Source organism: Panulirus ornatus, chromosome 9, assembly GCF_036320965.1.
Source record: "Panulirus ornatus isolate Po-2019 chromosome 9, ASM3632096v1, whole genome shotgun sequence".
NCBI lineage: Eukaryota > Metazoa > Arthropoda > Malacostraca > Decapoda > Palinuridae > Panulirus > Panulirus ornatus.
This window is the reverse complement of record NC_092232.1, coordinates 30970668-30989751: the sequence shown is the minus strand read 5'-3', so window position 1 is coordinate 30989751 and position 19084 is coordinate 30970668. Positions and strand designations below refer to the sequence as shown.

At 40.2% G+C, this 19084-nt stretch overlaps 1 protein-coding gene across 8 annotated transcripts in view; it reads right to left on the bottom strand.

Moving 5' to 3' along the window:
- The window catches only part of snama (something that sticks like glue), a 301283-nt gene that overhangs the window by 38427 nt on the left and 243772 nt on the right, over nt 1-19084 (bottom strand). For 5 of the 8 annotated variants that reach the window (XM_071664959.1, XM_071664964.1, XM_071664965.1 and 2 more), the window contains 2 exons: nt 9894-9968; nt 1090-1191 (listed from right to left, as the gene is read on the bottom strand). In XM_071664959.1, the coding sequence (XP_071521060.1) occupies nt 1090-1191; nt 9894-9968 (177 nt within the window). The remainder of the gene's footprint in view (nt 1-1089; nt 1192-9893; nt 9969-19084) is intronic. The other 3 variants (XM_071664963.1, XM_071664962.1, XM_071664967.1) reach the window with 1 other exon arrangement.

Sequence of the window (19084 nt, the reverse complement as noted above, 5' to 3'; positions counted from 1 at the left end):
AGAGACAAAATTAAAACCATTTAAAATGCTATAGCCAAGTAGGAGATACAGAAGTTCACAAGCAGGTGAAGAGGGTACAGGGTAGTTTACGTGAGGGTACAGGAAACAAAAGTAAGAGATGAACAAATGCAGAGAGAGTTTAGAACAAGAGGCATTTCGGATGAGAGGAATTTCTGTTCCTGGACTGCTGGCATTCTGTCAACAAATATACACTCTCTCTTTGTTATATATAACACATGACAAAACTTCATCATACTGCTTAGTCTTCATGACTCTATATTTTCTTGCAGTATGTGCTATATGCTAGGCCTGCCTTTTGGTAGTAGTAGTAGTCAGTACAAACATTAGGTATGAGACTCTACGAACACTGTGCTAGAGTTGCCCTCTGCCAGTGGCCTTTTAAGAATGAGGCACTAAAGACTAAGATGCAGCACTGGAATTCACCAGTTATGAAAACTTCTTTGCAGCGCAGGGCCAACCCTTGGAGGGAGTTTCCAAAGGGAACAGGCATCAGAGATACAGATAAATAGATGGAGACATTCTGTGGCGGTGAGGTGTGAACAAATACTTTAAGCTTACTTACTTAACAAATCAACTAGTGTTTGAAAAGAGAAAAATATTGAAATACATATGTTTGTGAAGAGGTTCTGTGTTCACTTAGCATGCTATATTCAAGTTATAACACAGGTAGGTAAAGTGAGAGGCTGTATACACCTTTTCCAATCCTATATAAAAAAAAAGAGGAAAACAGTTAAAGATTGGATAATGAGGCAAATGAGAAATATTTTACTTATGTGACAGCTAAATCAACAAGAATACTTATACAAAAGCTTCAAGTAACCAAGTTGGGTCTTGACACTTGAAAATGTAAACAGTCAGGAATAAATGTTTATAAAGGATTCTGCATGAACTACCTCACCAGAAATAAAAGAAATGCAGTATACAAAACAGACACAAATTCATTACTTGACAAGTTACTGTTTCACTTAAGGAGGATCATGTATAAAAATTAAGTAAATAAATAAATATATAAAAACATACAATTTTGTGAAAACTACCAAGCCATTCTCTGAAAATCAATAATATTACCTGGAGCGTGGTGATCTGGATCTGCTCATGCGATATCTGCGTGCTCGTTCATCTTTTTCTCTCAAATGTTTGTTGAAAAGAGTAAGTGGATCATCTATCATTCTGCAATAGAATAAAAATATACATATAAAAAATAGAGAATTAAGGGAGAATGATTAATGAAATAATGTGTGATGTGGTTTGGAGTTTGAGAAAATTAGAGGCGGCTATGCATTTGCAAGAGCTATCTTACCCAAGCGAAATGTGGCACTGAAATTTGTCACATGGTTCCTGTACACATATAAGAAGTAACAAGTTTGTTGATAAATTTATTGTATCCAGATCCCTTGTATTCTTAAAAGAATACTAACTGTGTAAGACTAACAGTCCATATGGAGAAATCCGGCAACATATTAATGAAGGGATAACCATACACTGCATGTGAGAATAAAATGCATATTTATTTTGCTAAAACTATGAACTTAATAATTTCAGCATGCAATTATTTCTATTTCTTACCTTCTGTGCAAAAAAAAAAAAAAATCATATATTTTTGTTGTTGCTATTGTTGTTTTTCTGAAAAAGGTACACAAAAATATCAAAACCAGATATCTTTTTCTTATGAACTGAGAGTTAACCTTTCCTAACATGGGAACCCCAAGAATCCAAAATAAATTGTACATTCTTCATCCATGATTAGGTGCACAAAAATTATCAAATTTTTTTCTCTTTAAGAATTAAACATACTTAGCTTAAAAAAAAAATTTTCTACGTGTAAGTATGCCTTTCAATGCAGAAGTGATTTTTTTCCCTCTATCCCATCCCTGCAGCAAGCAAAAGCTTTGTCCAATCATCTTCTCTAGATATCCTAGTGGCCATTCAGTTTTAGGAAATGACTAAAAAACAGAATTTACTGACAACAGTGAATGGGGAGGTGAGGAGGGAGCATTTCTAGCACTTGTTCAGTTAAGAGGAAATGACTAAAACACACATTATCTCCTGAGATCACTGGGCAGGGAGGTGCAAAAGAAACAATTTCAGCAGCTGATCAAAAGACACAGAGCATGAAGACTGATGTAGAGAAACAGACCAAGATTATACAAAGTATATAAGAAATTAAATAAACTGTAGAAATAATAATATACATTGTTAGAGATGGACCAACCAAGAAAATCTATGGCTTAGCTGAAGGAAGGCTCACAAAAGTATGAAGCAGACAGAATGAGTGCTTGTTAGCCAAAGATAGATTTTTGGTTAACTCAGAGACATAGAAGCTGACAATACAACAGTGAAGCATCTGTTGAAACATTTCATTTCCAACACATCCACCCTCCTCTGTGCATCCCTATCTATATCCCATGCCTCACACTCATATAGTATTGTTGGAACTACTATTACTTCAGACATACCCATTATTGCTCTCCGAAATAACGTTCCTTCCCTCCACACGTTCTTCGTTGCTCCCAGAACCTTCGCCCCCTCCCCCACCCTGTGACTCACTTCCACTTCCATGGTTCCAATCACTGCTACATTCACTAAAAGATATCTAAAACACTTCACTTCCTCCAGTTTTTCTCTATTCAAACTTACATCCCAATTAACTTGTCTCTCAAACCTACTGAAGCTGATAACCTTGTTCCTATTCACATTTACTCTCAACATTGTCCTTTAAGATGCTTTTCCAAACTCAGTCACCAACTTCAGCAGTTTCTCATTCGAATCAGCCACCAGAGTTGTATCATCAGCGAACAACAACTGGCTAAATTCCCAGGCTCTGTCATCCCCATCATTGCTCCTCTCTCCAAAACTCTTGCATTTACCTCCCTAACCACTCCTTCCATAAGCAAATCAAGCAACCATGGTGACATCACACACCCCTGTCACAGACTGACATTCAATGGGAATCAACCTATCACTCTCCTCTCTTCCTACTCATACATATGCATTAAATCCTTGGTAAAAAATTTTCACTGCTTCTAGCAACTTACCTCCCACACCATACACTCTTAAGACCTTTCACAATACATCTCTATCAAGTCTGTCATATGCCTTCTCCAGATCCATAGATGCTACATACAAATCCATCTGTTTTTCTAAGTATTTCTCACACATTCTTCAAAGCAAACACCTGATCTACACATCCTCTACCACTTCTGAAAACATACTGCTCTTCCCCAATCTGATGCTCTGCACATGCCTTCACCCTCTCAATCACCACTCTCCCATATAATTTCCCAGGAATACTCAACAAACTTATGCCTCTGTAGTTTGAGCACTCACCTTTATCCCCTTTGCCTTTGTACAATGGCACTATGTATGCATTTCGCCAATCCTCTGGCACTTGAGCATAATCCATTCATACAATGAATATCCATACCAACCAATCAACAACACAGTCACCCACTTCCTTAAATTCTCCTGCAATACCATCCAGACCCACCGTCTTGCTGGATTTCATCTTCCACAAAGCTTTCACTACCTCTTCTCTCTTAGCCAAAACATTCTCCCTGACCCCCTCACTTCGCAAACCACCCCAACCGAAACTCCCTATATCTGCCACTCTATCATTAAAGACATTCCACAAACCTTCAAAATACTCACTCCATCTTCTCACTTCATCTTTACCTGTTATTACTTCCCCACTTGCCCCCCCTTCGACAATGATCCCATTTGTTCTCTTGTCTTACACAAGTTATTTACCTCCCTCCAAAACATCTTTTATTTCTCCCTAAAGTTTAATGATACTCTAACCCCAACTCTCATTTGCCCTCTTTTTCAATCATTGCACCTTTCTCTTGACCTCCAGCCACTTTTTTTCTATACATTTCCCAGTCATTTGAACTTCTTTCTTGCAAGTATTATCCAAACGCCTCTCTTTTCTTTCATTAACAACTTTACTTCTTCATCCCACCACTCATTACCCTTTCTAATCAGCCCACCTCCCACATTTCTCATGCCAAATGCATCCTATGCACATGCCATCACTGCTTCTCTAAATACATCCCATTCCTCACCCACTCTCCTCACGTAATTTACTCTCACCTTTTGTCATTCTACCCTCAATCTCTCCTGGTACTTCCTCACACGTCTCCTTTCCCAGCTCACTTACTCTCACCACTCTCTTCTCCCCAATGTTCTCTCTTCTTTTTTGAAAACCTCAACACATCTTCACCTTCACCTCCACAAGATAGTGATCAGACATCCCTCCAGCTGCCCCTCTTAAGCACATCAGCATCCAAAAGTCTCTTTTACATGCCTATTAATTAACACGTAATCCAATAATGCCCTGTGACCATCTCTTATGTACAACTCTTTTAAACCAGGTATTCCCAATCACCAGTCTTTTCTCAGCACACAAATCCACAAGCTCTTCATTATTTCCATTCACACCACTGAATACCCCATGTACACCAATTCTACCCCCAACTGCCACATTACTCACCTTTGCATTTAAATCACACATCACTAAAACCCGGTCTCGTGCATCAAAGCTGCTGACACGCTCACTCAGCTGCTTCCAAAACACTTGCCTCTCATGAACTTTCTTCTCATGACCAGGTATATAAGCATCAATAATCATTACCCATCTCTCTCCATCCATTTTCAGTTTTACCCAAATCAATCTAGAATTCACTTTCTCACACTCTATCACGTACTCCAGCAACTCCTTCCTTAGCTCTTCTCCTCTCACCAACCCCTGACTTTATTCCCAAGACTTTCCAAAACCACTCTTACTCTTTACCATTGAGCTTTGTTTCACTCAGAGCCAGAACATCCAGGTTTCTTTCCTCAAACATACTATCTCTCCTTTTTTTTTCATCTCGGTTACATCCACACAGAAACACCCCAGTCTGAGTCTTTGAAGAGGATGAGCACTCCCAGCTTGACTCTTTCCTCTGTTTCTTGTTTTAGAAATTGAGATACAAGGTATTGTGGAATGTAGCAAGCATACATACTTGGGAGAGAAAAGACAGCACCCTCCCCCTCTATGTTATATGTGTATATAACACTCCCCATAGGGTGGGGGAGGGGGTGAAAATCCTGGGAGCCTTGAAGAATGTGTGGAAGTCCAGAACATTGGCACCGAAAGCAAAAATGGCTATGTTTGAAGGAATAGTGGTTCCAACAATGTTGTATGGTTGCGAGGCGTGGGCTATGGATAAAGTTGTGCGCAGGAGGGTGGATGTGCTGGAAATGAGATGTTTGAGGACAATATGTGGTGTGAGGTGGTCTGATCGAGTAAGTAATGTAAGGGTAAGAGAGATGTGTGGAAATAAAAAGAGCGTGGTTGAGAGAGCAGAAGAGGGTGTGAAATGGTTTGGGCACATGGAGAGAATGAGTGAGGAAAGATTGACCAAGAGGATATATGTGTCGGAGGTGGAGGGAACGAGGAGAAGTGGGAGACCAAATTGGAGGTGGAAAGATGGAGTGAAAAAGATTTTGAGTGATCGGGGCCTGAACATTCAGAAGGGTGAAAGGCGGGCAAGGAATAGAGTGAATTGGATCGATGTGGTATACCGGGGTCGACAAGCTGTCAATGGACTGAACAAGGGCATGTGAAGCGTCTGGGGTAAACCATGGAAAGTTCTGTGGGGCCTGGATGTGGAAAGGGAGCTGTGGTTTCGGGCATTATTGCATGACAGCTAGAGACTGAGTGTGAACGAATGGGGCCTTTGTTGTCTTTTCCTAGCGCTACCTCGCACACATGAGGGGGGAGGGGGATGTTATTCCATGAGTGGCGAGGTGGCAATGGGAATGAATAAAGGCAGACAGTGTGAATTGTGTGCATGTGTATATATGTATGTGTCTGTGTGTGTATATATATGTGTACATTGAGATGTATGGGTATGTATATTTGTGTTTGTGGATGTGTATGTATATACATGTGTATGGGGGTGGGTTGGGCCATTTCTTTCATCTGTTTCCTTGCGCTACCTCGCAAATGTGGGAGACAGCGAAAAAAACTGGATTTTTTTTTAATTCTATTCATAGATGCGCACGACAAAAGGCATCTCTGCATACTGAATATATCAGACTGGGTCAAATTTTCCTCCTCAGAGGGTAATTCACCAAAAATTTGCCTCATTTTTATGCTGTACGTATTATCTGATGTTTATGTGGGTGCTTGACTCGTGGGAAAGATGATGTGCTCCATGGACTTGAAATGCAACTCTTCATCATGATAACACCTCCATTGACTTATCCCTTGTTTGGGTTACCATCTATGAACAGCCTATAGAGTACTGGACACCCACAGAATCTAACTCCTTTTTGGAAAGCATTATTTTTTCTTAATGTAGGAAGCTCCAGTCACAGACAAAAGTCCTGACCTTAAATGAGATATAATGAGGTTAATGAAAGGGAATATGAAGAGACACAGAAAAGTATATTGGGATTTTGGAGGAAGTGGGAAAACTTGTCTTTTAAAAAGTGCCAGGTCATGTTCATTGGGAAAACATGAGGAGGTGGATACTCCCAAAACTATGAGGTATTGGGAAAAAATCAGTTATCAAACCAGCCCACTCTTGAGTTGCCAACAACCAGCAGCTTGATGAGTACTGTGTAGTCTGGCAAGCAGTGGAGACACAAAAGCAGCAAGTTCTTGGTGTCAAAAATCAAAGTAATACTTACAGAAAAGGGAAAGTGAACCAACACTGCAATGTATTGCAACTGGGTTACGTTCTGTAGTTTGTCTAAGAGAGCTGATAAGTCAGACCACTTTCAACTTAACAATGTCAAGCTAGATCTACCCCAGGTGTGAGAGGAATACTCCACATAAGGACAAATCAATCCTTTGTATAACCTTAGCAGTTGTTCAGAAGAAATTTCAATATGTAAACCAGACTCCCAGTTCCTTAGAAACAGACTTTGCTGTTTCTGTTATGTGGGGTTTCCAAGACAGAATGGATGTTACAATAATATGAAGTACGTTCAACGAGTCAAGAGGTGGAATTACAGATCAGCCAAAAGAGATGGGAAAGCTGTGAGGAATTTTTAATAAAAGAAATGGGCAAAAGCTGCATCTTCGATGCATTAAAATCAACCAAATTTCGTCTACCCGACTGAGATATCCCATCCAAGCAAGAGTTCACTGAGGAAGATGTGTCGACATGAGATGATGATTGAGTGAGGAAAGGAACAGACTTGAGGGGTGTAGAGATATGCAGTGCTGAGTAATCAGTTTATTAGTAAATATGGTTATTTCGAGAAGAAAGGAAATCACAGAAAAAAAAGGAAAAAAGTGTAGTTGACAGGACAGTACCTTGAGGGACACCACTGCAGATGGAGAAAGGGGGAGCAGCTGATTTATCAACAACCACAGAGATTGATCAGCCTCACAGGAAGCTAGATATGAAGGAGCAAAGTGAGGGAGGGAAGCCAAAAGAAAGGTGATTTGAGATAAGACCCCACTGCCACACCCTGTCAAAAGCTTTGGACATATCAAGGACAACTACATAAGATTTCCCAAAATCTTTCAGAGATGATGAACAGACATTAGTGGATTTTGCCTTAAAGAAACCAAACTGGTGAAAAGAAAGAAGACTGTGTGATTCAAGATGTCTGAGGATATGGGAGTTGAGGAGGAATTCAAACACTTTGGAAATATCAGATATCAAAGCAAATGGACAATAGTTAAGAGAGGTTAGAATGGTCACCCTTCTTGAGGAGTGATGTACCAACACATGCTTCCAAGAAGGAAAAGTTCTGGTTCTTAAAACAGAAACAGAACAAACAATCAAACACACATACAAGTTTGGAGGCACACTTTATCAGTACATGGGGATGGATGCCATCGAGTCCAAAAGCCTTGTTTGTGTACAAAGAGAAAAGCACTTTTTGAACAGTACAAAAAGAAATTACTGGGAGGGCCACAATATTAGTAAGAGGAGCATCAGAGGCATAGGAATGTTAAAGCTATCCAAGGTGAAGTTAGAGAAGAAATGAGAACCAAAGAGAGTTGCTTTATCTATGGGAGAGACAACTATACTATGATAAATGCTGAGTGGGAGTCAAGAAGAATGAGAAGTTTTCCAAGCCCAATATCCCTAATCCCCTTGCTTGAATGGCCTTAGAAAAGGAACAGTTGAATCATAGAATGGAAAAAAGGGTGTCTTGGAGGAAAAGAGGATAAATTCTTCTATACCCACAACAATAACCTCTGCTATGTGTTCAGAGCAGACAGAAGCATCACCACATAAGAGACAGTAATTCACCCAAAGAAAGTCAGACAAGAATTTTCATTCGTTATTTCAGTCAGCTTTGATGAGGTGTCAATATTTACATTTAGAAGGGTCTGCTGGAGGTGAATATACCATAAAAACAGATACATTTATGAGAGTGTGGTCAGATGAACTACTTGGGGTAAAATTATGTAGCAACAGCATGAAGGATAAGAGATGAAAATAGATCCAGAATATTAGGAGAATGGTCACTGTGGTCAGGAATATGCGTGAGGTAGGTGATAATATGCTCTGGATCACTGAGATCAGAGAATGTGAGGGCTTCGATTCCCCAATCATCTGTTTGGGGAAGTTCAACCATTCCCCATGGTGAACACTGAAATCCCCTGAGTAGAAGATCTTGGCTTGTGGGTGAGAGGATGTCACAGACTTGCAACAAAAGTTTCAATAGCTGAATTTACAAAATTTGTAGTATTAGGAGAGCACCAGATGAAACAAAGGAAAACTGGTGGTGTAAAGACAGTCCCTGAACCAAATAACCAAATTTTGAGGACTCAAGGTCCTCGAGGCATGCCACAGGTGTGCTGATGTTGGAATAAGCAAAGACACTACCTTTGAATTGGAATCATGAGTGAAGATTATGGATGAATATGAAAATGGGGCTAGTGAGAACATCATCTGACAACTGGGTCTCAAACAGAAGTAAGTAAGTAATAGTGAAATAAGTAATAGGAAAATGGTGGTCAACAGAGGAGAGGTTACCATAAAAACCTAAATGTTGGTAAATTTTATATAAAAAAAAAAAAAAAAGGCAGATCTATTAGAAAGGGAAAGGTCGCAGAAAGAGCTAGTACTGCCTGAGCACCCCCTCTCATTAGCAGCATAGTCAGGTGGGAACCAGGAGATTCTCTGCACTCCATGATGCCAGAGACGAGGGGCCATAAGTTTGTTAAGCTATATGATGGCTAGAAAACTTATGTGAAGAAAATAAGTAAGATGTGATTAGGTGTAAAATAAGTAAGATGTGATTAGGTGTATGGTACTTGTAAGAAGATGGCAGGACTAGCCTACCCATCCTGTTTTGATGAGGCAGATAAGATCAACAATCCTAACACGGAGGGTGTAAGATGGTTCCAGGTACCACTTTAATGCTTCTGAGCCATGCCACTAGTAACACCCTGGGCAGCTGCTGTCAATAGCCTACTATGCTACTAGACTGACAAAAACAACCTAACATGCTTGCCTCCACTGCGGACAGTATCAGTGAAATGGTTAGATGAAGTGAGCAAGATCTAATAAACAATGAGGCTAAAAATGAGACCAAACATGAAGATGCAGCACTAGAGTGCAAAAGTAATTAAAGGAGAACCCTGCAGAGACATGCATTAAGAATGAGGTATACAAGACTGCTTGAGCTTCCTTTCTTATCAATATAGTGTGATAAAGCATATGGGGCATTGATTGGTGTCCTTAAAAGACATTATCAACAGTTTTATTTCACATAAGAACTAAGAAATTATATCTTCAGTACTTCAAAAATTCATATCAAAATGAAAGATATAATAAAAAAATACTCAATCCATCAAGCCTCCATGAAAATAAGAAATAAAGTACAACTGAACTAAGAAAGAAAATGGAACTCACTCATATTCCTTGTAGGGCAGAACATGACCTGTGTAGCCTCCTGCAGGATTACCAAATGTCGGTGGGGGTACTCTGCTGGAAGATCATTTTCATCAGATTACATGTTCAGTACCATTTCCAAATAATATGAAAAAAAATAACAAAAGGAAATCACTCCAACAATGATATGGAAGAAACGAAAATAATACTATTCCTCTATTTCAAAAAGGTATAACAACAGCAAATAAACAAGATCTTTATCAACTTGGAGCAAAAAAAGCTTCATAGAATAGGAGATACTATCATCATATGCATCAGGAGATACTATCATCATATGCATCAAAGTGTATGGTAAAACTGTGACTGGAAGTGCTATAAGGATTACTGAAATCCTTGCATAAGAAGAACAAGGATAATCTAAGTATGGAAAATGCTATGTGAATCAGATTTTTGCCTTTAAGGAGGAGTCTAGAAAGCTCTATAGGAAATGATTTCACAATCAGTATTCATATACTGACATATGCATCTGATATAGTTTATTGGTGAGGACTTTTGGAACTTCTAATTCTGTTATTTGTACTAAAGACATATAATGCTTTTCAAAGCATTTATAATGGAATCAGTGCTTGTGTGAAAGTATATGGCCAGATGAATAAAAGTGATATGAAACATGTGCAGGATGGCATCATTGTTGTGTAATGTCATACATGACATTTCAATCAGATGATGCAATTCCTAAGTACAGCTAGAATTCTAGGTGGAACAGATTTTGAACTACTGCAGTGCAAATAAAGCTATCCTGTCTGCTAAATCATGGGGAGAGTTAGGTCATTTGGAACATTAGCATAATAATGTCTGTTAGAGGAAGGTGCTGAAAATCCTTTTTTCTTTGGAGGAACAGCAAAAGCAACTGAATACCCTAATCACAGCCCTTTCATTACCGCTAATTATATATTTTTTCCATGCTTGATCGTCATTTCCAGCATTAGCAAGGTAGCACAAGGAAAAGACAGAGAAAAGCCGTATTCGCTCACATCCATTCCCTAGCTGTCATGTGCAATGCACCAAAAACACGGACCCCTATCCATAACCAGGCCTAACAGACCTTTCCATGGTTTCCCCCAGCCACTTCACAAGCTCTGGTTCAGTTGTCTTGACAGCACATCAACCCCTGTATACCACATCATTCCAATTCACTCCACCCTATGCACACCTTTTACCCTCTTGCATGGTCAGACTCTGATCACTCAAAATCTTTTCCACTCCATCTTTCCATCAACAATTTGGTCTCCCCCTTCTTATCCCCTCCACTTCTGATACATATATCATCTATCACCCTCTCCTCACTCATCTCTCTATAAGTCCAAATAATTTCAGTAAATGCTCTTCACCCTTCTCAATAACACTTTTTATTACCACACACACACACACACACAAATCTTTCTTACCCTTCAATACTAAAATCAAATCATCTCACACCATATACTGTCTTCGAACATTTTCTTTCCAATACTTCCATCCTCTGTACATCTTCATCTATGGACATGTCTTGCATCCATACAACTTTGTTGGGACTGATATACCTCAAAACATGCTCATTTATGCCTTCCCAGATAATGATCTCTCACTCCACATACTCAATGCTCTCAGAACCTTCATCCCCTCATTCACCCTATGACTCACTTCCACTTCCATAGTTCAAATTGCTGCCAGGTCCATTCCTGGGTATCTAAAACACTTCATTCCATAGAAATTTTCTCCATTCAAACTCACATCCAAACTAATCTATCCCCCCTACCCTGCTAAACCTAATAACCTTGCTTTTACTCACATTCACAGTCATTTTCCTTTCACATGCTCTCCCAGAATCAGTCACCAACTTCTACAGTTACTCACCCAAATCTGCCACCCATGCTGTATTATCAGCAAACAACCGACTCACTAGGCCCCCTTATCCCCTACAGACTGCATACCCACCCCTCTCTTGCCTCTTGTATTTAACCCTCTTTCCACCCCATCCATTAACAAATCAAAAAGCCGTAGTGACTTCACACATCCTGAACAAAAACCAACCTTCACCTGGAACCACTCACTTTCCTCTCTTCCTACACATACACATGCTTTACACCCTTGATAAAAACTTTCTACTGCTTCCAGCAACTTTCATTCTATACTGTACATTATTCAAACCTTCCATAAAGCATCTCCATCAACTCTACATCATATACTTTCTACATATCATAAATGACACATACCAATCCTTCTGTTTCAAGTATTTCTCACACACATCCTTTAAAGCAAACACCTGATCCACACATCCTCTATCACTTCTGAAACTACACTGTTCCTCCCCAACCCAATGCTTGGTACATACCTTCACACTGTCCATTACTACTCTCCCAAACAACTTAAAACATAAACTCAACAAACTCATAACTTTGTAATTTGAAAACTACAAATCTATTTTTTTCATACTTGATCACCATTTCCTGCACTAGCAAGGCAGTACCAGGAACAGATGAAGAAAGGCCAAATTCACTCACATCCATTCTCTAGCTACCATGTGTAATGCACCAAAACCACAACTCCCTATCCACAAAAAGGCCACACAGACCTTTCCATGGTTTATCCCAGACACTTCAAATGCACTGGTTCAGTCCACTGACAGCACATCAACCTATGAATAATGTTTATTTTATTTATTTATTTTGCTTTGTTGCTGTCTCCAGCGTTAGTGAGGTAGCGACCTATGAATAATACATAACTTAATTCGTTATATCCCGTGCACGCCTTTCACTCTCTTGTATGTTCAGGCCCCTATTGCTTAATATCTTTTTCACTCTATCCTTCTATCTCAAATTTAGTTTCCCCATTCTTCTTGTTGCAGCCACTTCTCTTTGTCACCCTTTCCTCACTTATTCTCTCCATATGTTCCAAACCATTTCAGCACACTTCTCAGCTCCCTCAACCACACTCTCTTTATAACCAAACCCCTCTCTTACCCTCTCGAACCCCTTCATCACTTACCAAATCAAACCACCTCACAACACATACCATCTTCAATCATTTCATTTTCAATACAACCCCCCTACTCCACACAGCATTATCTATAGCCCATGCCTTGCATCCATATGATATTGTCGATACTACCATCCCCTCAAACGTACACATTTTTACCCTCTAAGATAACTATCTCTCTTTACACAAATTCTTCAGCACTACCAGAATCTTCACTCCCTATCTTACCCTATTGGTCACTTCTGCTTCCCTACCATGTCCACTTCCTTCAACTTTTCTCCATTCCAACTCATCCTCCTAACTAACCTCTCCCTCAACTCTGCTAAACCTAATATCATTGCTTTTATTCACATTTACTATCACCTTTCTCCTTTCACACAACTTTCCACTCAGCTGCCAACTTCTTCACTTTCTCACCAGAATATGCTACCAGTGCTGTATCATCAGAAAACAAATGGCTCATTTCCCAGGTTCTCTCATTCCTTTCAATACATTTCTATCAACCCTATCATATGCCTACTCCAGATTGCAATACTTCCCCCCCTCTCCAAGACTCTCACATTTACCTCCCTCACCACCACTATCCATAAACAAATTAAAGAGCCACATTGATATCACACACCCCTGCTACACACCAACCTTCACTTGGACCCATTCACTCTCCTCTCTTCCTACTCGTGCACATGCCTTACAACCTTGATAAGAACTCCTCGCTGCTTCTAGCAGCTTTTCTCCCACACCATATATTCTCAAGACCTCTACAATACATTTCTATCAACCCCATCATATGCCTACTCCAGATCCATAAATGCTACATAAAAATCAACTGTTTTTCTAAGTATTTCTCACACATTCTTTAAAGCAAATACCTGATCCACACATCCTACCACTTATGAAACCACATTGCTCCTTGTCTGTCTGATGCTCTGTACATGCCTTCATCCTTTCAATCACTACCCTCCCACACAATTTAACAGGTATATTCAAATCAATCTTACACCTCTTTTGTTTGAACAATTACCTTTATCCCTCTTGTCTGTATACAATGGCACTATAAAGGCATTCCACCAATCCTCAGGCATCCCATCATGATTCAAACATACATTGAAAATCCCAACTTACCAATTAACAACACAGTCATCTTTCTTAACAAATTCAACTGCAATACCATCCACCCCAGCTGCCTTGCCACATCTTATCTTACATACAGCTTTCACCTCTTCTCTCTTCATCAATCCACTTTCCATGACTCTCACTTCACATACCACTCCGACCCAAACACCCTATCATCAAACCATTATCCACCATCCTTCACAATATTCACGCTATCTCTTCATTTCATCACTATTATTAACCACTTCCACTTTTGACCCTACACAAAATTTCTTATTCATTCTCTTGTATTTCACACATCATTTTCCTCCTTACAAAATACCTTTTTCTCTCTAAACTTTACTGATACTCATTCATGCCAACTCTCATTTGCCCTCTTTTTCAACTCCTGCACCTTTCTTTTAACCTCCTGCTACTTTCTCTTATACAATCCCCAATCATTTACAATCCTTCCCAGTATGTACGTCCCAAAAGACTTTTTTTCCTCTTTCAACAGCAATATTATTTCTTCATCCCACCACTAACTACTAATCTGCTTTACCTCCCACCTTTTGCATACCACATGCAATTATCCCATATGCCATCACTGCTTCCCTCAATACATCCCATTCCTCATTCATACCCCTTACTTCATTTACTCTCACTTTTTGCTACTTACACTCAATGTCTCGGGGTATTTCTTCATCCAAGTCTCTTTTCCAAGCTCTTACTTTCACCACTCTCTTCACACTGATATTATTTCCTCTTTTCTGAAAACCTCTACAAATCTTAACTCTTGCCTCCACAAGATAGTGATCAGACATCCCGCCAGCTGCCTTCTCAGCACATTTACATCGAAAAGTTTCTCTTTCAAACTTCTATTAATTAATATGTAATCCAATAATGCCCACTGACCATCTTTCCTACACACATAACTATACTTGTGTATGTCCCTCTTTTTAAACTAGGTATTCCCAATCACCGGTCTTTTTTCAGTACACAACTCAACAAGCTGTATGCTATTTCAATTCATAATACTGAATAAGCATTGCTCCCAATTATCCCTTCAATTACTACATTACTCATCTTTGCATTCACATGACCTATCACTAATATCTGGGCTCATGCATCAAAACTGCTAACACACTCACTCACCTGCTCCTAAAACATTTTGTCTAATGTTAGCCTTGCCTCCCATGATCTATCTTCACATAACCAAGTGCATAAGCACTAATAATCAATCATCCTTCGCCATCCACTTTTATTTACACCCACATGTCAAGAATTCACTTTCTTACACCTTTTCACATACTCCCACAACTCCTGCCTCCGGAGGATTCCTAAGCTCTTGTTCTCTCACCGACCTGACTGTATTCCTAAGACGTTTCCAAACCATTCTTCCCCTTCACCTTTGACCTTTGCAGCACAAGGAAACAGATGAAAGAATGGCCCTACCCACCCACATACACACGTATATACATAAACGCCCACATACGCACATATACAAGAGAAGGGTGCAAGAGGTGAAAAAGAGGGCAAATGAGAGCTGCGGTGAGAGAGTATCATTAAATTTTAGGGAGAATAAAAAGATGTTTTGGAAGGAGGTAAATAAAGTGCATGAGACAAGGAAACAAATTGGAACATCAGTGAAGGGGGCTAATGGGGAGGTGATAACAAGCAGTGGTGATGTGAGAAGGAGATGGAGTGAGTATTTTGAAGGTTTGTTGAATGAGTTTGATGATAGAGTGGCAGATATTGGATGTTTTGGTCGAGGTGGTGTACAGAGTGAGAGGGTTAGGGAGAATGATTTGGTAAACAGAGAAGAGGTAGTAAAAGCTTTGCAGAAGATGAAAGCCGGCAAGGCAGCGGGTTGGGATGGTATTGCAGTGGAATTTATTAAAAAAAGGGGGTGACTGTATTGTTGACTGGTTGGTAAGGATATTTAATGTATGTATGACTCATGGTAAGGTGCCTGAGGATTGGCGGAATGATTGCATAGTGCCATTGTACAATGGCTAAGGGGATAAAAAAGTGCTCAAATTACAGAGGTATAAGTTTGTTGAATATTCCTGAGAAATTATATGGGAGGGTATTGACTGAGAGGGTCAAGACATGTACAGAGCATCAGATTGGGGAAGAGCAGTGTGGTTTCAGAAGTGGAAGTGGTAGAGGATGTGTGGATCAGGTGTATGCTTTGAAGAATGTATATGAGAAATACTTAGAAAAGCAAATGGATATGTATGTAGCATTTGTGGATCTGGAGAAGGCATATGATAGAGTTGATAGAGATGCTCTGTGGAAGGTATTAAGAATATATGGTGTGGGAGGCAAGTTGTTAGAAGCAGTGAAAAGTTTTTATCGAGGACGTAAGGCATGTATACAAGTAGGAAGAGAGGAAAGTGATTGGTTCTCATTGAACGTTGTTTTGCGGCAGGGGTGTGTGATGTCTCCATGGTTGTTTAATTTGTTTATGGATGAGGTTGTTAGGGAGGTGAATGCAAGAGTTTTGGAAAGAGGGGCAAGTATGAAGTCTGTTGTGGATGAGAGAGCTTGGGAAGTGAGTCAGTTGTTGTTCGCTGATGATACAGCACTGGTGGCTGATTCGGGTGAGAAATGGCAGAAGCTGGTGACTGAGTTTGGTAAAGTGTGTGAAAGAAGAAAGTTAAGAGTAAATGTGAATAAGAGAAAGGTTATTAGGTACAGTAGGGTTTAGGGACAAGTCAAGTGGGAGGTAAGTTTCAATGGAGAGAAACTGGAGGAAGTGAAGTGTTTTAGATAGCTGGGAGTGGATTTGGCAGCAGATGGAACCATGGAAGCGGAAGTGAATCATAGGGTGGGGGAGGGGGCGAAAATTCTGGGAGCATTGAAGAATGTGTGGAAGTCGAGAACTTTATCTTGGAAAGCAAAAATGGGTATGTTTGAAGATATAGTGGTTCCACCAATGTTATATAGTTGCGAGGCATGGGCTATAGATAGAGTCGTGCGGAGGAGGGTGGATGTGCTGGAAATGAGATGTTTGAGGACAATATGTAGTGTGAGGTGGTTTGAACGAGTAAGTAATAATAGGGTAAGAGAGATGTGCGGTAATAAAAAGAGAATGGTTCAGAGAGCAGAAAAGGGTGTTTTGAAAAGGTTTGGTCATATGGAGAGAATGAGTGAGGAAAGATTGACAGAGAGGATATATGTGTCAGAGGTGGAAGGAATGAGGAGAAGTGGGAGACCAAATTGGAGATGGAAAGATGGAGTGAAAAAGATTTTGAGTGATCGGGGCCTGAACATGCAGGAGGGTGAAAGGCGAGCAAGGAATAGAGTGAATTGGAACGATGTGGTATACCAGGGTCGACGTGCTGTCAATGGATTGAACCAGGGCATGTGAAGTAACTGGGGTAAACCATGGAAAGTTTTGTGGGGCCTGGATGTGGAAAGGAGCTGTGGTTTCAGTGCATTATACATGACAGCTAGAGACTTAGTGTGAACGAATGTGGCTTTGTTGTCTTTTCCTAACAGTACCTTGCACACATGCGGGGGAGGGGGTTGTCATTTCATGGAAGGCGGGGTGGCGACGAGAATGAATAAGGGCCGACAGTATGAATTATGTACATGTGTATATGATATATGTATATGTCTGTGTATGTACATATATGTATACATTTAGATGTATAGGTATGTATATGAGCGTGTGTGGACATGTAGTATATACATGTGTACATGGGTGGATTGGGATATTCTTTCATCTGTTTCCTTGAGCTACCTCGCTTACACAGAAGACAGCAACAAAGTATAATAAATTTTTTTTCTTTTTTTTTGCTTTGTCGCTGTCTCCCGCGTTTGCGAGGTAGCGCAAGGAAACAGACGAAAGAAATGGCTCAACCCACCCCCATACACATGTATATACATACACGTCCACACATGTAAATATACATACCTACACACCTTTCCATGGTTTACCCCAGACACTTCACATGCCCTGATTCAATCCACTGACAGCACGTCAACCCTGGTATACCACATCAATCCAATTCACTCTATTCCTTGCCCTCCTTTCACCCTCCTGCATGTTCAGGCCCCGATCACACAAAATCTTTTTCACTCCATCTTTCCACCTCCAATGTGGTCTCCGACTTCTCCTCGTTCCCTCCACCTCCGACACATATATCCTCTTGGTCAATCTTTCCTCACTCATTCTCTCCATGTGCCCAAACCATTTCAAAACACCCTCTTCTGCTCTCTCAACCACGCTCTTTTTATTTCCACACATCTCTCTTACCCTTACGTTACTTACTCGATCAAACCACCTCACACCACACATTGTCCTCAAACATCTCATTTCCAGCACATCCACAATCCTGCGCACAACTCTATCCAAAGCCCATGCCTTGCAACCATACAATATTGTTGGAACCACTATTCCTTCAAACATAGCCATTATTGCTTTCCGAGATAATGTTCTCGACTTCCACACATTCTTCAAGGCTCCAGGATTTTCGCCCTCTCCCCCACCCTATGATTCACTTCCGCTTCCATGGTTCCATCCGCTGCCAGATCCACTCCCACATATCTAAAACACTTTACTTCCTCCAGTTTTTCTCCATTCAAACTTACCTCCCAATTGCCTTGACCCTCAACCCTACTGTACCTAATAACCTTACTCTTATTCACATTTACTCTTAACTTTCTTCTTTCACACACTTTACCAAACTCATTCACCAGCTTCTGCAGTTTCTCACATGAATCAGCCACCAGCGCTGTATCATCAGCGAACAACAACTGACTCACTTCCCAAGCTCTCTCATCCACAACAGACTTCATACTTGCCCCTCTTTCCAAAACTCTTGCATTCACCTCCCTAACAACCTCATCCATAAACAAATTAAACAACCAAGGAGACATCACACACCCCTGCCGCAAACCTACATTCACTGAGAACCAATCACTTTCCTCTCTTCCTACACGTACACATGCCTTACATCCTCGATAAAAACTTTTCACTGCTTCTAACAACTTGCCTCCCACACCATATATTCTTAATACCTTCAACAGAGCATCTCTATCAACTCTATCATATGCCTTCTCCAGATCCATAAATGCTACATACAAATCCA